General features: G+C 46.4%; 1 protein-coding gene across 1 annotated transcript in view; it reads right to left on the bottom strand.

The window, feature by feature from the left end:
* The window catches only part of PNPLA7 (patatin like phospholipase domain containing 7), a 129,134-nt gene that overhangs the window by 67,110 nt on the left and 39,789 nt on the right, over positions 1 to 22,235 (bottom strand). Inside the window, exons 8-15 of the mRNA XM_044269148.1 lie at positions 21,990 to 22,149; positions 21,152 to 21,232; positions 17,204 to 17,332; positions 15,689 to 15,769; positions 13,587 to 13,752; positions 9,952 to 10,035; positions 7,366 to 7,466; positions 5,457 to 5,615 (exon numbers count right to left, since the gene is read on the bottom strand). Coding sequence (XP_044125083.1) covers positions 5,457 to 5,615; positions 7,366 to 7,466; positions 9,952 to 10,035; positions 13,587 to 13,752; positions 15,689 to 15,769; positions 17,204 to 17,332; positions 21,152 to 21,232; positions 21,990 to 22,149 — 961 coding nt within the window. The remainder of the gene's footprint in view (positions 1 to 5,456; positions 5,616 to 7,365; positions 7,467 to 9,951; positions 10,036 to 13,586; positions 13,753 to 15,688; positions 15,770 to 17,203; positions 17,333 to 21,151; positions 21,233 to 21,989; positions 22,150 to 22,235) is intronic.

The following is a 22,235-nucleotide window of genomic DNA, read 5'->3' as shown; positions in this document are numbered from 1 at the left end:
CTAGGTACTCCTGCGTATGAACACACCTACCTTTGGGGTCTGTTCATACTGATAGTCAGTCAGGATTGTGACTAGGGATTTAAGTAGGAGGTGTCCTTCTTTCTTCCCTTGCTCTCAGGCCTGGTTCCCTCTCCTTCTTTGTCCAGTGTGGTGTCTCCCTCACACACAGGCGTGACAGGGGCACTCCGTGTATGGACCAGTGCCCTGCCTAAACACGTCCGCCAATCTCATTAGTCGACACTGTATCATGTAACTTCTAAAATCGATGGGCCCTTATAGGAGGTCCACCAAATGGCTACAACAAGGTCTGATAACAAGCTTGCTGACTGTTTCCAATGAGAACCAGAAGAATTAAAGGGAACCTGTCACCGGGATTTTGTGTATAGAGCTGAGGACATAGGTTGCTAGATGGCCGCTAGCACATCTGCAATATCCAGTCCCCATAGCTCTGTGTGCTTTTATTGTGTAAAAAAAAAAAAATTTGATACATATGCAAATTACCCTGAGATAAGTCCTGTATGTGAGATGAGTCAGGGACAGGACTCCTCTCAGGTTAATTTGCATATTTATCAAATCTGTTTTTTTCCACAATAAAAGCACACAGAGCTATGGGGACTGGGTATTGCGGATGTGCTAGCGGCCATCTAGCAACCCATGTCCTCAGCTCTATACACAAAATCCCAGTGACAGGTTCCCTTTAAACCTGCATATCTGAGGCTGCATTACATGATCGGTGAAATGCCAGTAATGGAGTGCATATATATATCCTGAGCTTTTAATGTAGATTTTATCTATAAAAAACTGCCGGCCCGTCCACCTTCCGCCACACCCACTCTTTTAGACCTGGCGTGAGTGGGGAGAAGTCGCAGCTTGCGGCGCAGCGGTTAGTCTGCGCCTGAAGTACGCCTAATATAGGTGTATTTCAGTATAAACAAATTCTATTCTAATACTCTTTTCTACAATCTCTTACCGTGCAGTCCTCCATCATAAGTGAGCATTAGTTCATCCTGAGCCTACTGGTGCATGAATAGAATACAAGCAGAGCTGCTGTAAGAGTTGATACCCAGCTTTTACCCAGGCTGATAATCAAAGTGAGCAGAACAATTGCTTATTGTGAACCCCCCCCCCCAAAAAAAATAAAAAAAAATTAATAAAAAAATATCATTGGTGGTCAGCAGGATGTGCTGCAATATAAAGTAGGGGGAAGGAGTGATCATATCAATGAAGGCTCATTCACCCCTTATGTAAAATGAAAATATTAATGAGCACTAGTCGCCTCAACGCTGATTATGGGTAGAAAATCTGTCAGTGTTACAAAGACCGATGATCGTGAATGTCCAAACCCCCCCCCCAATCAGCTGACAGACACTTCCAGCTCATTCCCCGCATGTGTACAAGGCCCTTTACAACCTGACTGGTTTGTTATATCATCCATCAGTGGTCCCCCAGGGCTGAAATCAGCCCCTGTATGGACAGCAAAAGGCTGCTTCTCTAATTCCAGCTAAAACACAGCAGAGTTGAACGCCCTCATTATATTAGAAGGAAACTCATGAAGCCACTTGTCAGTACAAAGGACTCTCATAGCTGCCCCCCCATCACTGCATATTACAGAGCACATGGAGTCAATTTGCAGATTTCTGTTATTTGCCGTGTAGCATTATGTTGATTATAGCTCTCCGCGCAGATCACAACCATTCATTTCAATAACATCCCACAAGTGCGCAGCGTCTGTCACCTCGGTAGCCTGCATCCCAGACACATGTAATGAGCAGCTTGAGCTACTGAATTACAAGGCTACAAACGGACTCGCAGTAGGAGCGAGCCAAATCGCAATCCCGATGAGAGTACAAGATGATACGAGAAGAGCTGCCCGGCCTGCAAAAAGGTGGCATGCTTCTCTTACGTAGCAGAGCCAAGCGTGCAGTGCAAGATTATTACAAAGGCGCACCATGATAGAGCGGAGAATAAGGATTCCCGAATAGATTAGTTTAATAGGTACATTGCCCTAAACACTAATTAAGGCCAGTGCTCAACAAGCAGAATCCCAAAGGGTTAAACAACGCTAGAGATGCCTGCAGCATTTACGATGAGACGAGGCAATCTGCAGATGGCACAGAAGTAATACAACGCAGCACCTGGGAGTGAGCCCTGCAGCACAGCAATGGTGCCCCGTACAAATGTCCTGCCAGGATGGGTGTATAGATGGAGATGACAATGCTCTGGGGGGGGGAAGAGGTTGTAGTTCGTTGTTTGGTCACATTCTTATATAGTCGTTAACATGGCTCCATCTGTAAATGCTAGTTCAGCGGATGAGCTGGGACTTCTGGTTCCACGGCATTCAGAGGGGGCCTGGATGAGTTCATACTCGCTCCTCCACGGAGATTCAGTGCGGCAGACACCACATTAGGCCTCACGCCGTTCCTTCTCTATCAAACAAACTCAATCTGATCCCAACTCCAGTGAGATCAAGACGATGAGACCTACCTGTGTCTCTGACTCCTTCTGTGCAGTCACTAAATTTATTAGGAGGTCGCATGCTGAAAGACGACATGTTCAGTTCCCCGTCTTCGTGCCATCTTATGCATACACGGACTGCACTAAAAAATGGCGCACATGTGAAAGGGGTTTTCCCAACTTTTTTTCAACCATTTAATTCAGATCGGCAATAAAAGCAACTATTACATTTACTCCTGTTAAATGTTGACCTCCTTAGACAGCTTCTATTTGGGGGTCACGCGATGCCATATCCAGCACAAATGTCAACTGTCAGCCGGACAAAAAAACATTGCATGCAACTGTTTTTGTCTGGCCGAAACACAGCATTCATGCCGGAAAAAGTGGCGGGATTACCACCAGACCTCATTAGAGTCAATGGAGATCTGAAGGTGAACTAGAGAATCCGACAAAACCAGATCCGGTGAAATCTCTCAGGATGTTCTCCTCTGGCACAGCTGCCGGATCTGCTTGACAGAGGTGTGAACGGGGCCTTACTTCACTCCCTGAAGCGGCTTGTGTTAGTAGTTTCAGGAATCTGCAACTTTGCAATATTAAAGTGAGAATTGTTTTGCTGCTAGTCTCCAACCAATCACTAGCCATGTAATATCATGGGTGCGCTCACTGTAGGCAGACGTTCTTTGTCCATAGTGAGGTGTCACGTAACATTTTTTTATTTATTTTTTTATGTCTGAATCCCTCTACTCACAGTCTCAGTACTTTCAATGACATAGAAATACTGTCAAAATGAGGTCCTGGGGCATTCATGATGGCGGCAGCCACAGGGGCGACTGCTCACATTGTTGTGTCTGATGCGCGGCGAGTCGCTTGTTTATAGATCGATAGGTTATAATGGATCATACAACACATGCCATCATGCCATCGTCATGTACCAAGCACGGTCTCTCAGTCAATAAGTATTGACCTGTCTGCTTGAAGTGCTTCAGAAATGTGTGATCATTAATCAGGTCCACGGTCCTTCCTCAGTCAGTCATACAGTCAGCACCGAGCATACAGTCTATATGTCATACTACATATGCATGAGCCGACCTATAGCCCCAATACACCCACATAATTAAATCCTAATTCCAGCGTCTATTAGGCCTCATGCATACAAGCTGCATTTTAATGAGGCCATGCACACTACTCGACCAAAATACGATTGTAACTGTATGTATATATAAAAAAAAAAAAAAAAAAAAAAAAAAAGAAGGGCAGCACGTTCAACTGCAAGTTACATATTAGAAAAGATCTCCCCTAGAAGGACTGAATTTGGGGAAAGGTTTTGCGATGCACGGTATACTGCTTGTCTGCATGAGGCCTTACACTTAGGAAAATCACTACAAGAAAATTTAGACCAGCACATTCATGGCCACAGGTGCATATCCATAAAGCAAGCATACAGAGAACTATTAAAAGCATGGCTGCACACCATTTCACATGCAAACAATAGAACTGAGAAATGGGGATCATTCTAAATAAAGTGTTAATATACCTACTATCAATGAAAAAAATACAAGCTCTTTGCGCACATTTTTAATCAAACATGTGTCGGGCCATATACCAGGCGTCAAGGTGGCTTCCACAGATAGGTCCCTAACACTAACAGAACTGCCTCTCTTGGACTTAAGCCTACAATATTCAGGGCAGTGTAGGAACCAGCTACATAAGTACTGCCACCTGCCTGGGACTACTGAGCAGAGTATAAATGTAGCTGGTTCCTACACTGCCCCGAATATTGTAGGCTTAGGTAAGTACAAGAGAGGCAGTTCTGTTAGTGTTAGGTACCCATCTGCGGAAGCCACCTTGACGCCTGGTATATGGCCCGACACACGTTTGATTAAAAATGTGCGCAAAGAGCTTCTATTTTTTCATTTATAGTAGGTATAATACCACTTTAATTTAGAATGATCCCCATTTCTCAGTTCTATTGTTTGTATGTGAAATGGTGTGCAGCCATGCTTTTATTAGTTCTCTACTTAGGAAAATCAGTCACCAGAGAGATCTCTTGTACTGAAGGAACTCAATGAGCACGGTGTAATACTACATTTCCCCTGCGGTGATGCGTGCACGCACTAGCAATAAAAGCTAATGGCCAGGTGCTCTAGCATGTAGACTTTGAACGAGCCAGTTAGTGATCCAATAGTAAAAGACGCTTGTTAACAATTAAGATTTTTATCTCTGTTAATAATGTTACAGATCAGGGTATAAAACCTCTTTTCGATTCTCTCTGTGGCTCCCAATTAAACTCTGACCATCACATTTGATCAGCTACAGGAAGAGTGTGTTCTGCCTATGGGCTCCAAGAAAAAGCTGCACAACGCCACCTGCTGGTGAGCAAGGAGACCTGCACATGATATTGATTTAAAGAGGACCTCTCCCCTCTCCTGACATGTCTGTTTTAATAGCTTCACACATTCCCCATGTAATAACAGTTCTGCACTGACTGGATAGAGTGAGACTGTGCAGAGACAACCCCCCCCCCCAACTGGTTAATACCCCCCTATACCTTTACTGCAGACCACTAGCAATTCATTCATAACTTCTAGTAGGAATAATAGAGGAATGGTACAAGATAGAATCATAAAAATAGCTGCTCCAGAATTATTATTACATGGGGATGCATGTAGCTATTAAAAAAGGCAAGTAAGGAGTGGCGACAGCTCCTCTAAGTAGGATTAAAGGCTTTTCCAGAGATTCTGATATTGATGACCAATATCAGGATAGCTAATCAATATCAGATTGGCGAGGGCCCGACACAGCTGTCTGAAGAGGCTGCAGCCCTTTCCAGATCTTCCGAGGCCAGTGACACGTTCATCGGTCACGTGGGCTAGGCGCAGGTCAGTCCCATTCAAGCATGGTCGCTATCCAATTGATGTGCTGTGCTTGGTAAGCTGCGAGGAGGGGGGTCATCAACATGTAAATCCAGGAGAACCCCTTTAATATGTAGTTGAAGAACTTACCTCAAGATTTATAAGAGTAGACAAGTCTTTTTTTGCGGCCTCAAACATGGCATTCAGTTGTCTATTAACACTGAACTCCGGGATCAACAAATCCTCTGCTGTGTAATGATAGACGGCTGATGGAGTTTCTGTCACCGTCACTGACTTCTTCAGGATAGGCTGTGGGGATACAGAACAAAACAGGAGGGTCATGTCTCGCTCAATGATTGAAAAAAATGCAATGGCAATATTTTTACGGCATTTAATAAGGATTAAAAATAAATAATAATGATAATAAGGATGGTTAGAAAAGTAATGAATAAACTAAATAGAAAATAACACATACTGTTAATTAACAACACAACCCCGTAGAATACACTGTATGTAAGGGTTGACTCGGTAAGTTCATGGTTACCCTAAAATTTTGCCACCATATACAACATACAGGCCGTCCATGTCTCCTGTCAAAAAATGTGTATTAGGTTGAATAGGTGATACTTACTATGGTACCCTTTCTCAAAAACCTGCGTCACCCTCGATATTGGTGAACCCTCAGCCCACCTTCCCTCTGGTCTAGAAGATGGCTGCAGATGGAGGCATGTGACCAGATCTGTCACTGAGCCTCCTCCATTAAACACACACTTTGGCCTCATGCACACGACCGTTGCAGTTTTTGTGGCTCGGGTACGGACCCATTCACTTCAATGGGGCCGCAAAATATGCGGACAGCACTCCGTGTGCTGTCCGCATCCGTTGCTCCATTCCGTGGCCCTGCAAAAAAATATATAACATGTCCTATTCTTGTCAGTTTCTACAATGGGCCGCCTGTTCCGTTCCGCAAATTGCGGAAGGCACACGGGCGGCTTCTGTGTTTTGCAGATTGTGTGCATCAGGCCTTTGCCTGTGCTACATTCCCAATATTCAGGACCTGCGCACACAGATGGCCGACGCAGTGTTCCAATGGAGGAGGCTGAATGACGTGTCTGGTCACAAGTCCCTCTATCTGCATCCTATGGACAGGACTGCCACATAGAGAAGAGAGGGCGTGGCTTCACCTATACTTAAAACGATGCAGAAAAATTTAAAAAGGGGTGCATCGGTAAGTTCCATATAAAACACACTTTACATTAGTCATCAAGAAGGACAAACCCTTTAACCTCTTCCCGATACATGACGTAATAGTACGTCATGGCGGCAAGTCACTTGCCACATTTTGACGTACTATTACGTCATGGTGATCGGGCAGCCACGAAGCATTGCGCCGCCGATCACTGGCGGGGCTCGGCAGTCCCCGATAGCCGAGCCCCTTCTGTATCCGCCGGCATCGCTGTAACAGCCGAAGCCGGGGGATTGCAAATTTGGGATTTTTCATAACTAAAGGTGAAATATATTGACTCAAATTTATGACTATCATGAAGAACAATGTGTCACGAGAAAACAATCTCAGAATGGCTTGGATAAATAAAAGTGTTCCAAAGCTATTACCACATAAAGTGACACATGTCAGATTTGCAAAAAATGACCTGGACAGAAGGGGGAAAACTGGTCTAGGATAGAAGGGGTTAAAGCTCAGCTTACGTGGAGACAAATTAGATGCTATTCAGGAGCAAAATGTGCCAAAGAAAGGAATACACACATTAAAAAAGGTGACCTTGTATATTAAACTAAACTACGCATGAACAGAAAGAAAAAAATACATAAACCTATAAAACCACACAAGTGCCCTGAGAACTCGTGGACACATTACATCCATCTGCAGAAAACCATCGAGTGCTGATCTATGAATCTTTGTATGAGGAGAGGACAGGTTAGGACTGGCCTGCATGACGATTATGAGAAGCCTGCAGAGAAGCAGGCAGCAGCTCAATCTGCCTCCCAATTTACACTTCACGCCCCTAGAATACAAGAGCTGACTGCGGCACGCGCCCACCTTGTTCAGGACAGGGCTCGGAGGGAAGTCGTCAGGAGTCAGGCTCACACGTGCTCTCTCGTAAGCCATGTCCATGTCCGATTTGGCAGCTTTTGGGCTTCCTAGAAGTTAAAAATATGCATCAAGGCAGGAAACATTATCATACGTGATATGCTGCAATTATTATTTGTGAATTAGAACCAAATAAAAATGTATAAACAATATAATAATAAGGGTCCACATTCATAATGTTGAGAGGATGATGGGAGACAGATGGTGTAAGTGGCTCTATAGCTATACACCAGAGGTTCTGGATCCACCACTGGCCACAGGGTCACTAAAAAGGGTTTGTCTGCTCTAGAAAGCTGCTATCAGGACACATGCAGGGACCATATGGGGGCTACAGGTCCTTTTATTAGTCCTAGTGAAGAGCCAAGAGCAGCTCCATCACTGGAAGAAGGTTAATCCAAGCATTGCCCAGGCGGCCCACTCTTCTCCTCTCGGCGACCCTTCCACAGGATCTGCACCCAAATTACTGCTAAATGTTGTCTGTCCCTGTACTTGGCATGTGAACAATTAGAGGCGATTCGCATGCGGCTTCTGTGGCCAGGCCGCACTGCAAGTATTCCCATTTCAAATATTGGTGGCAAATACCACCAGACAGGTGTGTGTCCCACCTCTGGGACCCGCTCCTATCTCCAGAACGGACTGCCCCTAAATCAAAGAAGAGCGCACTACACAAGCGCAGCCACCGTCTATTCTCCGCTATGGGAATCCCAAAAATAGACAAGCACCGGGCTCAGCTATTTCCAGCAGTCCAAGAGATGAATGGAGAGGTGGTCGTGCATGCGCAGTGCACTCTCCATTCACTTCTATGGGACACCCCCCCCCCCCCCCCCAAAAAAAAAAAAAGCTGAGCATGCTCACGCGGCTTTTTTCTGAACTGACATAGAAATGAATGGAAAGCATGTCGCTGTTGTGTAATGCACTCTCCTTCACTTTGGGAGGGGGGTTTTCTGGAAATAGGAGCACCTATCTGACATTGGTCACAATATTATAGCGATACGCCACCAATTAAAGAGATGGATATAACCCTTTAAAACATATAGGGACTGTCCAAACGTTGAAAATTTTAAGGCCCCCCCCCCTTCCCCCCCAATTCAGCTATTTCGAATGCTTTTCTTGCTTAACCCAAACTTTGCAGATTACACAATGGGGATGAAAGAAGTTCCATACCAGGCTTTCTTGCAGAAAGGCCCGATGCTATGATTTGGTAGTTGCTTTTAGACTGCAGACTTGTTGTTTAAAAGTCAGCATGCCCTTGCACCATTGCGTAGAAGGGGAAAATGTAATTAATACTCCATGAACCGGCGGTTCTCCTTTCATAAGCAGGAGCTACACAAGACGTACATGCACAAGGCTGCCAAAGAAAACTTCTTTCATGGTTTTAAAGCTAAGCTGTTACCGCGGAGCACGCCGCTCACATGCTGAATGCCACAGAAGTGCTAATTAATCTAACACGAGGAGATATAAATAGGGGCTTCTCGGGAGGAGGAACAGTAGGAGATGGGGGGGGAAAAATCATCTGCTTTCCAATTAATTGTTGGGGGGGTTGGAGGAAGTAAAATCATTTACATCACAGATCATGCTGGCGGGGGAAGGGAACTCGGGCCTGGATGGAAGGAGCAAAACGCATGTCTGCCAGGAGACTGCAACCATTTCTACTTACAAATGGCTGAAGCCTTACCATGCATACAGTCATCTCAAGCACACAAGACTACACACAGGACGCGCCTATGTTAAAGTGATGGACACCAGAGAGAAGAGCAAGACTGCATATGTGGAAGAATATATGGAATATTTATAGGGCATAAGAAATAAACATTTAAAGGGGATTTCTGAGATTTTTATCCTCTGGATAGGCCATCAGTATCTGACTGGTGGTGGTCCGATACCCAGGATGCCCGCCGATCAGCTGTTTGAGAAGGCACCGCCAATCCTGTGAGTCCTAAGGCCTTCTCTCTGGTTTTCCTAGGCCGAATGACGACACGTTCATGTGTCACACGGCCTAGGAGCAGCTCAGCCCCTTTCAAGTGAATGGGGCTGAGTGCGATACCAAGCACGGCCACTATACTATGTATGGCGCTGTGCATGTCCAAAAGGACAGGTCATTAGTGTAAAAATCTTGGAAAACCTCTTTAAGGAATTGTCCCACAAAACACACGAGTCACCTATCCTCAGGATCTGTTCCATAATCTTTGAATGGAGCGAGCACATGCTCCGTCATTTTTCCATTCAAACTTCTCCTGTGATTGTGCAGTGAGGAGAAACAGGGGCTGAGTGTTTAAGGACCCGATCCTGGTTTTGGATTAAAATTTTGACCAAACCTTCTGTGAATAAGGCTTTAGGAATTAGCAATAAAAGCAGCAAACTAAAACTTTGCTACTAAAGCTTTTCTTTATCATTGCTGCCAAAAGCATCGCAGAGGCAAAATGAACGAGGAATAAGAAAGTCTCGTCAACGACTTCATGCTTTTAATTGGTTCTACATACAATGACCACCAGAATTTTTATTTTATTTATTTTTTTAAGTCAGCTATTCCTTTACCTGGGATTTCGCCAAGGCTGGAAGTAGAGCAACTTCTACAATGACCTGTGCTCGGACCGTCAGATGCTGTAAAGTTGCTAGGATCTAGAGGGAAAAGGTATGAAACGATATTAGCAGAACGCCGCAACAGGAGGGACGTACCTGGATCAATGTAATGCGATGGACTTGGATCACTTGATCTAATTTACACTCCTCAACACTGAAATTGCAACACCAGGAAGGACAAGCCGGTTATCGTCTCCTATGACAAACTGAGAGGGACAAAATCCTTGAACTGAGAGGACTTGGTCTATCACTCTGGCAGATGACTACGTTCCTAGGCCGAGATGTCAGCACGGTTCTAAGCTGTGTGTCCCAGTGGTTGGGAGAACAATGACGTAACAGCAAGAGGTGCAGAGAGGAGAACCTCTGCCCGGACAGATCGTCTGATTAGAAGAATGGCTTGTAGTGATCCATTCTGTACTGCAAGTTAAACTGTCACATCCTAAGCCTAGGGCGGCAAACAGCATCTACACAAATCATCAGAAGGCATCTGTACAACATTGGGCAACACAGGTTCTATTGGTCTTATGACACTGCTTTTAAAAGCTATCATGGCAAGATGGTAACGGAGGCTGGAATGGAGGTCTATCCTCTTTGGCGAGGAGTCTCACTTTTCTTTCCGACACAGTAATAGCCAGAGATTAATCTGGAGACAACGTGAGCAGTGTATTGAAGAGGCCTTCACAAGGGAATATCACACCGCTCCAACTCCCAGGATTATGGGGTGGGGTGGGGTGGGGGTGGCACAATGTATGGCAGCAGGACCACTTTAGTCTTCATTTCAGGTACTAACAGCTTGGCATTCCATTGATTTGATTGTGGAACCAGTGGTCTGGTGATTTCTTCAAAAAGTCCCAGGAGCTGTTTCTCAACAGGATAACGCTAGGCCGCATGTTGCTCGTGCTACTGTGAGCAGCCTGCATGGTCTAAACCTGCTACCATGGCCTGCAGTGTCTCCGGACTTGTCTTCAATCAAGCACATCTGGGATGTCATTGGTCAGCAACTGCAAAGAGAGCTGCCAGCAGCAGATCTTCATGATTTCCGTGCCTCGTGCATTCATCGTGGCAGAACGCTCCTCAGATAACCATTAACAAGCTCACAATTTGCCACCAACTTTTTTTCTCTGCTGCAAGATAATTGTTTCTGGTGTTCTGTGGTTATATGTATTGCTCACTACATTAGAAAAATGAACTTTCTTGCACATTGTTTGCATTTATTCTTTGCAATTCCAAGAACCCCACTACACACAGTATGTCAATGGATACGCAAGAGTGGAGACCACAGACAGCACACCTCTGACATGTGAAAGAGGCCGAAAAGGTGAAAGGGCAGTGCTAGGTTGTGTTTGTGTTGTTTCTCACACTTACCAGACATAACATATAAGGCTAGTTTCACACTAGCGTTCGGCTGTCCGCTCGTGAGCTCCGTTTGAAGGGGCTCACGAGCGGACCCGAACGCTTCCGTCCAGCCCTGATGCAGTCTGAATGGATGCGGATCCGCTCAGACTGCATCAGTCTGGCGGCGTTCAGCCTCCGCTCCGCTCAGCAGGCGGACACCTGAACGCTGCTTGCAGCGTTCGGGTGTCCGCCTGGCCGTGCGGAGGCGTGCGGATCCGTCCAGACTTACAAAGTAAGTCAATGGGGACGGATCCGTTTGAAGATGCCACAATATGGCTCAATCTTCAAGCGGATCCGTCCCCCATTGACTTTCAATGTAAAAGTCTGGACGGATCCGCTCAGGCTAATTTCACACTTAGCTTTTTTTTGCAAATATAATGCAGACGGATCCGTTCTGAACGGAGCCTCCGTCTGCATTATTATGATCGGATCCGTTCAGAACGGATCCGATCGAACGCTAGTGTGAAAGTAGCCTAACGGAGTTTACATTTATAAAAAATAAAAATAAAAACAGCGCCCTGGCCTCATTGTCTCCTGTCATACTGCTGCACGCCTTGCGATCACGCTGATAACGCAGTGTTACACATGATCATTGTGGTTCTATTAATATCTGCTCATGTCACACTTACAACATCTTCGCGGACACCTGTAGTCACGCTGCTACAATTTAACAAGCTGCAAACATTGCTGAGAGAGTGTTGCTCAGGAGGCACTCTCCAGATGTAAGAAACTCGGCACCATCGATCTTGGTTGTCCAGGATTTTTATATTGACTGCCTATCCTTACAACTCCTGGCACTCCCGCCATTCAGGTGTCTGAAGAGACTAGTGCCGGGCCTCCTCCTAGGCCATGTGACATCAAGTGAATGGGGCTGAGCTGCAATACAGTGGACGGCGCTGTGCTTGGTAAGCTGTGAAAAGGCCGCTGCACTCACCGGAGCTCCGCAGTCTCTTCAGACAGCTGACAGGCGGCGGTGCTGGAGTTGGACCCCCACCATATTGATTACCTATCCCAGTGATGGCTAACCTCCGGCACTATGCTTGCAGCGTTTTTCTGTCTGCGATGGGGACGCAACCAAATGGAACGGAATGTATTTTGGGGCATTCCGTTTCGTTCAGTTTTGTCCCCATAGACAATGAATGGGGACAAAACTGAAGCGTTTTCTTCCGCTATTGAGATCCTATGACGGATCTCAATAGCGGAATTGAAAATGCTAATGTGAAAGTAGCCTAAGCTGTGACCATCATTTATTGCAAATGGTGAATCCTGTGGCCAGTGTGAAAATAGGAATATTTTTCCATACTGTAGAATGACATGGAAAAAGAAAAAAAACTATGGGCCAGATAAAAACATCATTTAAGCAGTAGGTCATTTTCTGATGAAACATTCCCTTTAAGTTACGGAAACCAGAATGTGAGCCCCCTGGGTAGGGACATGTGCAAGTGTGCAGACCTACAGAATATGTTACTGCAACATAAAATCAATCAGAAATCGGAGACATGTAAAAGGCTCCAGATCCTTTACACCAGCACTCGTCGTTGTTTCTCATCCTCTTGTGTAATACGATAGACTAACAAGTGGCCCAAAGAGCTGCAGCGCCACTCTGTGACAGGATCATCCTACTACAGGCAACACACATCGGGCCTAACCTACAAAAGGTGGCTAGATGTTTCACTATCCTGAATGGGATAACAGGACACCCTACTGACATTTTGCAGTTAAACACAGCATGTTCGGTAGGTGACTGATTTGCTATTGTTCTTTATGTTGCAATGAAAACTGACTGTAACAAGATACAGTATAGCAATGCAGCGCATGTATTTACACGCATGTTAATGTTGTGGATTAAAGGGGTTATCTAAGATCATGATACTTATGACCTCTCCTCTGGATAGGTCATCAATATCAGATCTTGGGATCAAACACCCGACACCCCCTCTGATCAGCTGTTTGAGCAGGCCATAGCGCTCTAGTGAGTGTCAGGGTGTCTAGGACATGTGACTGGAGAACATGACATCACTGGATGCAGCGCTCTTCAAACAGTTGATCGATGGAGGGTAGCGGGTGTCAGACCCCTGACGATAGGATATTAAGGACCTAGACTGACGACAGGCCTTTAATATCGAAGTTCTGGAAAAGCCCTTTAATCGATTATTATAAGCCACTATAGCATCATAACGGATTCACAGACGCACCCAGAATCCCTGGATCCTGATCTGGCTGGAACTCAGCAGGCTTCTCAGTCCGATCCAAGTGGTCCTCTTCAATAGACATACTGTTCATCGGTCTTCTGACGCTCTTAGCGTTTCCAGTGCTTGAGGTCAGGCTGGCTACTGACAATAAAGGAATGGCCTGGCTCTCCTGTTGAACAAATTAAATGCACATTAATAGGATTACAAAAGTTTGCTGAGTTGTTTCAATTAAAGTGACAGTAACTACCGGTAGTCGCCTTTGCTTAATTGTGTGCACAACAGACCTACGGCTGGCTGTCCGGCATAAGCCCCCTCTTCCCCATTATAATAACATTTTCTGGGCAGCACTGTACTGTGAAAGCGCCATGCTGCCAATACATGGAGATAGCTGTCGGCCAAGAGCTCATCTAGGCCAACAGTCCACTCCCTGAGCAATGTTATTGGGAATGCTTCCTTTATAAGCGGTAGTGAAACTATAATCGCTTACAGGGGTAAGGGAAGATTTTAAACCCTCACCCCCAGCATCATTGCCTCAGTTTAGATCAAGAACTGTCCTGAACTGAAGGCTACAAAATGTGCAAGGCATAAGAAAACTAAAAGATCAAACAAAAACACAAAAATGAGACAAACCGATTCAGAGACGAGGTGTGAAGCAGAAGGAGCACAACACAATTGATCTAGAAATCCCAAGAATTTGCTCATTAGCTAGGATGGAGATATGGAGGAATTTGCGAACATATGTTCGGCCAGACACCATGTCTATTTGTGGAGCTCTAATTGGCTGTTTGTTCATTTTTAGAGCCGGCGAGGGACGAATTTGCAGAAAAGTGAGACAGAGACAGTAGATAGGACGACTAGATTTGCTCCATTAATTTCAACTACGAGAGAGAAGAGGTGGTAAATCATACCTGAAGTCTGGATCAATCAGGCACACAAAGGTCTGTTCAAAACAGGACTTTTAAGGTTACATTCACACAACAAGAAAAAAATAAAAATAAATGTCCGTCCATTTTTCATGGCCTTTTTTCAACCATCATTAAAAACGTATTAATTCAAAAAAAATAATTTATCCCAACCCCTGCTGTGTCTTAGTATACATAACGTCTCCAGTACGATTTATTGCCCGTTAGTGCCCACCAGTATTATTAATGCCCCATTAGTGACCCCAAGTATTTCTAACGCCCCCATTAGTGCCCCCCAGTATAAAGAATGCCCTTACTGGTTGCCCCGATAGGCGCATTCCTGTCTAAATGGCCATTGTAAACAGTCTCACTGATTTCAATGGGGTCCTACTTTTGGACAGTCGTCATTCACTGGCTCTTAGAAAAGCGGCCATGTGACTAGCCCCACTGCCTTTAATTAGTTCAAAAAACGTCTGTGTGCCGGCTGTTACAAAAACAGTTGCCACATGGCCATGTAGGAATATTTTTTATTTTATAGAATTTACTGGCATGGGACAAATTTGGAAATACCTCATCCAACCCTTTATAATAAAATAAAAATAAAAAAACACCTGGAAAACTATCGTTATGGTTGAAATCAAGTTTGCTTGCTTTTGTCTGGTGGAAGGTTTCAAAAAACAAAACAACACACACACTAGGTGCCCTTAGTCTATCAGTATGTGTATATATACTCTTGGTGCTCTCTAATCTCCCTTGTGGTTTGTAGCTGTGAGGAGAGGACATCATACAATGTCTATTATTCTGATGTAGGGTGGCGCTGTACCTTATTCCCTTCTTCCATACTTGTAAAGAGCAGAGAGCACTGTCCTGGCATCTCTGGGCTCTTTCACACGAGCGGATGCTGTGCGTGTCATCCGCAGTGTGAATGACAGCCAAGACCCGCACTGGACAGCAGAGACACGGAGCATTAACATGATTTATAATGCTCCGTGCCTCTCTGTGACCTTTTAACTACAAAATCACAGTGACAACTTTATCTCACTGTGATTTTGTAGTAAAAAGATCAGAGAGCGAGACGGAGGATTATTAATCATGTTAATGCTCCGTGTCTCTGCTGTCCGGAATGGGGCTTGGCTGTCATTCACGCTGCAGATGACACACACGGCATCTGCTCATGTGAATCAGCCCTAAGGGGCTACTCACCGAGTTGAACAGCTCTGTAGTCAAACCAAGGTAATTATGAAGAGCCAAAAATGTCACTCTTTGCAGCCGGACCATGATGATCTGGGAAACATGGGTAAAAGAGAATTAATAGTCACTGGTTTTGAGACTAAAGCATACCCAGTTAGTATTTACAGTCAGACACAGATTACTTATTAAAATGTGATACGATCTAGTATAGGTTATGATCTCTAAAGACTTCTGGTAGAATAATACATTTACCCAGGTGAAACAAGCAGATTAAGGGTCCATTCACACGATCACATCCGTTCCACAATTTTGCAGAAGGGGTGCGGACCCATTCATTTTCAATAGGGCCGCAAAAGATACGGACAGCACACCATATGCTGTACGCATCCGCACTTTCTTTCTGCGGCCCCGCAAAAAAAAGGGTATGTCCTATTCTTGTCCGCAGCCACGGACAAGAAAAGGCATTTCTATCATAGTGCCGGCCACGTGTGGTCCACAAAATGTGGAACACACATGGCCGGTGTCCTTGTTTAGCGGATCCGCAATTTGCAGACGTGTGAATGGACCTTAATAGGCATGGGGGGTACAACTCCTTTGTGAAAGAAATGCAAGAGGTGAGAAGCAGTGAACAGTTGCTGGAAGATAATGGAAGGGAGGGCAGAGAGGACAGATAAGGGCCTATTTACACCAAGTTATGGCTCTATGCTGGCAAAAAAACTGATTGAGTACATGCCAAATGTATCCCTAAGGCTCTATTTACTAGGTGGAGGCAAAAAAAAAGTGTCTATAGTGACTATTCCATACAATGGTATACAATGTGGTGTATAATATATATATATATATAAAATGGCAACAGGCCCCTAAGCATGGGTCTACACATATCTCATAGAAAAACTTAGTATGGGCCCCCTACCCCTACGCCACTAATTTGTCAAACACTCCCAGGCACTGCAGAATGCAAAGCACAGGATTTTTTTTTTTTTATTAGCAGAGAAAATTTTAAGAAGAAAAAAGTCACCCTCTGACTTCTGTGTCAGAAAAAAGGAAAAGGTGTGTCAAAAACATGGCGCTCATCCTGAACAGCAAATTTCTCAAATGTATTTACACCAGACAACTGGCAAAATATATAAATTCTTCTTCACATGTTACAAAGCTGTCTGCCTGCAGCTACCACTAGGGGGAGCTCAAGGCAGAGGAGTTTATACAGTGCAACGTAAGCCATAATAATGTCTTTGCACTGAGCTCCCCCTAGTGGCGGCATGCAAATGTTGCGTTTTTATCACAGACTATGGAAAGAGATCAGCAAGGTAACAGTAAATGTAGATGATGTCACAGAAGTAGACTCCCTAATCTACACACTTAATCAAAACAATATCCTCAAATCTCTAGCTGGGGTAAGTGAAGATAGTGGGTCCCAGGGTTACTTTTCTATGGAGCCCTATGATTTCTTGCAACTCGGGGGACATAAGTCTATGTAGGGTCCAATAGTTTATACCCCGACACAATAATATAGGGTACAATAATCACCTGCACCACTCTCACAAGTGTCTCCGGGTATTTGATAAACACGTCTTGGAAGGCATTTGCAGGAAGTCTCAGGATGGTGGATGCTGTGGCAGCCCTGGCTGATACGGTCTTGTAAGGAGCCGGATGCCCCTGAGGAAAAAGCAATATATATTGATATGGTGAGGTAAAATGCTGCTGGCTCTCGGTATCCATCATGGTGATAACAAACCTGCCAGTTCCACTACTAAAATCGTCAAAACCTTACTAATATTTGACTGCACAAGCTGCATCTAAAGACATTGTGAAAAGAGAAGTCGGTGTGTGATGACATAGTTTTAATACAAACCAGTCGCTAACAAGCCCTCAAATCAACAGCCAGCCACCCTCCCCCAACGAAATGCAATATTAAAACTACAATACAGAACCAGGCTCTTGGAAATTGAGAAAAAAAATATTACTTTTCTCAGGGCAAATCAACAGATAATTTAGAAGGCGCCCAGTGAGCGGAGGGTTTCAATCCTCATAGAATCTGCTTATCTAACGCTGCGAGGAACAGTAATCATTCCCGCTTTCATTTATTATTTCTGGGAAAAAAACAAAACACAACACAACACCGCTGACAAATATCCCAAGGGCAGGAATAATGAAAAATCATCGAGAGTATCAATTAGGGCTGCAGTAAACGATTATTTCAGTAATTGAGTATGCCATCAATAATTTTTTACGATTAATCAAGTATTCTAATAAGAAAAAATGAATTAATAGACTGTTTTCCTTTATAAAAACTCACAGACCCCCTGCCATCAGTACCCAACACCCTTCTTTCCCCCCTGTGGGATCAGCCCAAGTGCTTCAGTTCCCCCCAGAGCCAGCAGCTCTCCCCCCTCCCTTGTGCCAGCAGCTCTCCCCCCCCCTCCCTTGTGCCAGCAGCTCTCCCCCCCTCCCTTGTGCCAGCAGCTCTCCCCCCCTCCCTTGTGCCAGCAGCTCTCCCCCCCTCCCTTGTGCCAGCAGCTCTCCCCCCCTCCCTTGTGCCAGCAGCTCTCCCCCCCTCCCTTGTGCCAGCAGCTCTCCCCCCCTCCCTTGTGCCAGCAGCTCTCCCCCCCTCCCTTGTGCCAGCAGCTCTCCCCCCCTCCCTTGTGCCAGCAGCTCTCCCCCCCTCCCTTGTGCCAGCAGCTCTCCCCCCCTCCCTTGTGCCAGCAGCTCTCCCCCCCCTCCCTTGTGCCAGCAGCTCTCCCCCCTCCCTTGTGCCAGCAGCTCTCCCCCCTCCCTTGTGCCAGCAGCTCTCCCCCCTCCCTTGTGCCAGCAGCTCTCCCCCCTCCCTTGTGCCAGCAGCTCTCCCCCCTCCCTTGTGCCAGCAGCTCTCCCCCCTCCCTTGTGCCAGCAGCTCTCCCCCCTCCCTTGTGCCAGCAGCTCTCCCCCCTCCCTTGTGCCAGCAGCTCTCCCCCCTCCCTTGTGCCAGCAGCTCTCCCCCCTCCCTTGTGCCAGCAGCTCTCCCCAGTTCGGTTGCTATGACGCTGTGCACTCCGGGCACCCGGCCTTAGTCGCACCAACTTACCTTTCCAGCAGGGGCGCCGCAAACACTACATCGTTCCGCGCTGCTCTGCGTCTGACGTCACACAGCGCGTCAGGTCACGGCGTGCGAACGTCAGGTCGTCAGTGCGGAGCGGGACCATGGATGTGCTGTGGAGGGTCCGGAGGCCCCCGGATGGAAAGGTGACTACTGCAGGCCAGCGGGAGACCACGGAGCGGGAGTAATAGCAAGCACTTCACTCCCGCTCCGTGATCACGTGACACACACGAATCTTCGATGCAAAAAATTTGCATCAAGGATTTTTTTTGTGTCGAATTGCTTGATTCAAATCGAGTAATCGTTTCATCCCTAGTATCAATACATGTTGGATGTCCGCAGAAGCAGAGGCCGGGTACTGCCAAATTACTCATCCTTTTTTTTAAATGCAACTGCTATAAAATGCAACTGCTACCAAATGAAGCAGCGAGAGGAGCGCCACGTTTGTGGCGTTGTGTGATCGCATGTAGATGTATAACATTACCTTTTCTTGCCCATATTCATTGGGGGGCACAGAAACCATGGGTATAGCTATGTCCTCTAGGAGGCGTTGACACTAGTAAAAGCTGTTAGCTCATCCACCAACAGCTATACCCCCTCCAGCCTGAGGAGGAGCTTCAGTTTTTTCTAGTGTCAATATGAGGCAAGACCTCCCTGCTCTGCAGGGAAGCTCCTGAAGATTTTTTATTTTAGTTTATTTTTTTCCTTCTTCAGATGGGAAAACAGTGGACGCCTTGCCTCCCTGTTTTCCCGGGGTTGAGTTGCGCGAGTGCTGGTCACCCGTACTGCTGCCTGCCCCACAGAAGACAAGGTGGATCAGGGCAGCCTCGCTCCCCTGCATCCCGCCAGCCAAGGGGTCACCTAGGTCCGCCAAAAAGACCCTCCCGCCATATCAGAATCCTGCCACTCCGGTGCCAGCTGCTGAGGAGGTGACCCTGCTGGAGAAGGTAACCTTATGGGCCCACTTAGGGAGGGTGAAGAGAAGAGGATGAAGATGAGGTGAGTACACGGGATTAGGCAAGTATGTTTTATCCCTCTTCCCCCTCCATAGTTGCCTAGGGTTGAGCACCAGGAACCAGACACAAGGCTTTATTTATAAAAACTAGAGGGGTTTTCTGCCGCAGGATATGGGGCGGACTTGCTGCTGTTAATGGGGCCTCACTAGGTTCTGCCAAGTATGAACAGCAGACCGGATCTGAGGGCGCTCATATTAGGTGGCAGCAGATCTGTGCTACACTATGTTGTTGTAGCACCAGGACCCCCTCTCATTTCTCCTCTAGGCTGCCGGCTACGCGGCCACTTAGGGGGTTAATACCATCCTCGCAGGCGCTGCTTACTCGGCCGTCCGTGGTGTCCCCGCCGGTCCCGCAGCTACCACCATCCACCCTATCGGGAGTCGGCACCAGCAAGCGCCGCTCCAGAAGAGACGGCGTCCACAGGGTTAACGCCTGTATGATGCCGGCCGCCGCAAGAAATTTCGGCCCGCGATCTTCCCAGTCCGGGGTGACATCACCCGGCAGGTGGGCGCAAGCGTCCGCTTCTGCTCTCTATCCCTCTGCGCCCCGGCTGACCGACAGATCCAGGACGGCCGTGCGCGAAAACTTAGGCCCGGCCGCAGCTTCATCCGCTGCGGGTCGGGACCGAGCACCGAACGACAGGCAAGGAAGGGAGCGGAGGAGGTCCCTCACTCCCCCATATGCGATCCGCTAGTGTCAGGGCACTTAGGGGGTTACTCACATCTCTGGACAGGGGGTGGGGGTGCGCTGTGGCGCAAATTCTTCCTGCCTCACTTTCCCTCTCCCACAAGCCGCTAGGCTCCGCCCCCGGTCCTCAAAACAGCTTAACCCTTTCTGGACAGCCACCTCTGAAGCCGGCACCAGATTATCTGAAATCTTATCTCCAGTGCAATGTGCCTTAAACGTTAACACAGTTAACCCCTTCCTGCCTCTCGGCCCACTTGACGCTGGGCATCCTAGTTTCAAAATAAATAAAATAAAAATAAAAATGTGCGTTCATATGCCCCCCCTCATCACTGCAGGACCAGGGTGGTCCTGCAGTGATGAGGGGGGCCATATGAACGCACATTTTTATTTTTATTTATTTGTGGTACCAGGCTGGGCCCGTGTCCTATAGCAGAAAAAAGGAGGACCTCTCATAGTTCCCAATCCGCCCTCCTGGGTCGTTGGTGGATATTCCTCCACATGCGCAGATCCAGGGAGGACAGCTGAAGTATTCCCAATCTACCCTCTGCTTCATTGAAATGAATGAGGCTGAGCTGCAATACCAGTTTACTGGTATAGTACTGTTTCTTGAAGAAAGCAGCAATGTCCTTTTTCATATACAGCGTCCCATAGTCATTTCATCTGATCTTGCACATTAGGTACGGGAAGAGCTGAACTCACGGTGATGACATCAAGGATGCTGAGCAGACTGTGTACGCTCTCTCCGGCCAAAACTTCTTTCACCACCATCTCCTTCCCATCCTGGAAAAAAAAAAAAAAAAAACACATGAAAGACACTCATATATACAGTATATATGTGTCACAGAAAACGGAAATGCATGCTATGCATTAGCACTAACCGAAATGTCCTAAATATCACCCAGAGCCGAGACACTAGTCCTGAACACAATCTACCATTACCATTTGAAGGCCATGTTAGACTAAAGCTGGCCATATAGAAAGCTGACGCTCTCATCCCCCACATACACACGTACACTCAGCTGAGCACGCACGTGTTCTGATTGGGGACAGCCACAGCTGTTAGACACCCCTGGTGATGGCTTATCAGTCTGAGAATAAAAGGCAACAGGCACTTAAAATCCAGCAACCCGATCCTTCTCTCTTTGACGTCTTCCATTGGGGGGAGAGTCAATAGGGCCCTATACTAGAGATGAATGAGCCGATTCGTCTCATTAGCAAGAATTCTTCACCTGTGAGGGGATGTCCCCACCTGCCTGTTGATTAACATCTCATCCAGTCCTGACAATCTTGGTCCAAGTAGAAGTGCAGCTCTAATTCAGCTTTGGAAGCACCAACTGTGCATACGTCGCTACATTTCTGGGTAGTGGCACATGAACAGTGGCTGCTCCCAAAGTCAAACTTATGGCACCGCAATTCAATTTGCTTATCCTTAACCCCAACACACCTGATGGTCAGGTGGGAAACGCACCTATATGACTAGGATATGTATGAGATGAAACAACCCCTTTAATAATTTAGCCATAAAAAGTGTACTTACACTTTCCTGAATGCATACTTCCAGAATCCCATCTTGGACTACATAAATACTGTTATCCAACTGTCCTGGGCGGAAAATGTACTCTCCTTCGTGAAGCTGTACGAACACCATGTGTTTGCAGAGTTCAAGGAACAAAGGTTTCTCAAAATGACCCAGAACTCTGCCAAAAAGGACAAAGTGGCAATTAATCACAGACAATTATAACATAAGATTTGTTAACATGGCTGCAACCTCTCCTAATGACAC

This window comes from Bufo gargarizans, chromosome 9, assembly GCF_014858855.1.
Source record: "Bufo gargarizans isolate SCDJY-AF-19 chromosome 9, ASM1485885v1, whole genome shotgun sequence".
Classification (NCBI taxonomy): Eukaryota; Metazoa; Chordata; class Amphibia; order Anura; family Bufonidae; genus Bufo; species Bufo gargarizans.
This window is presented reverse-complemented; position numbering and strand designations above follow the sequence as displayed.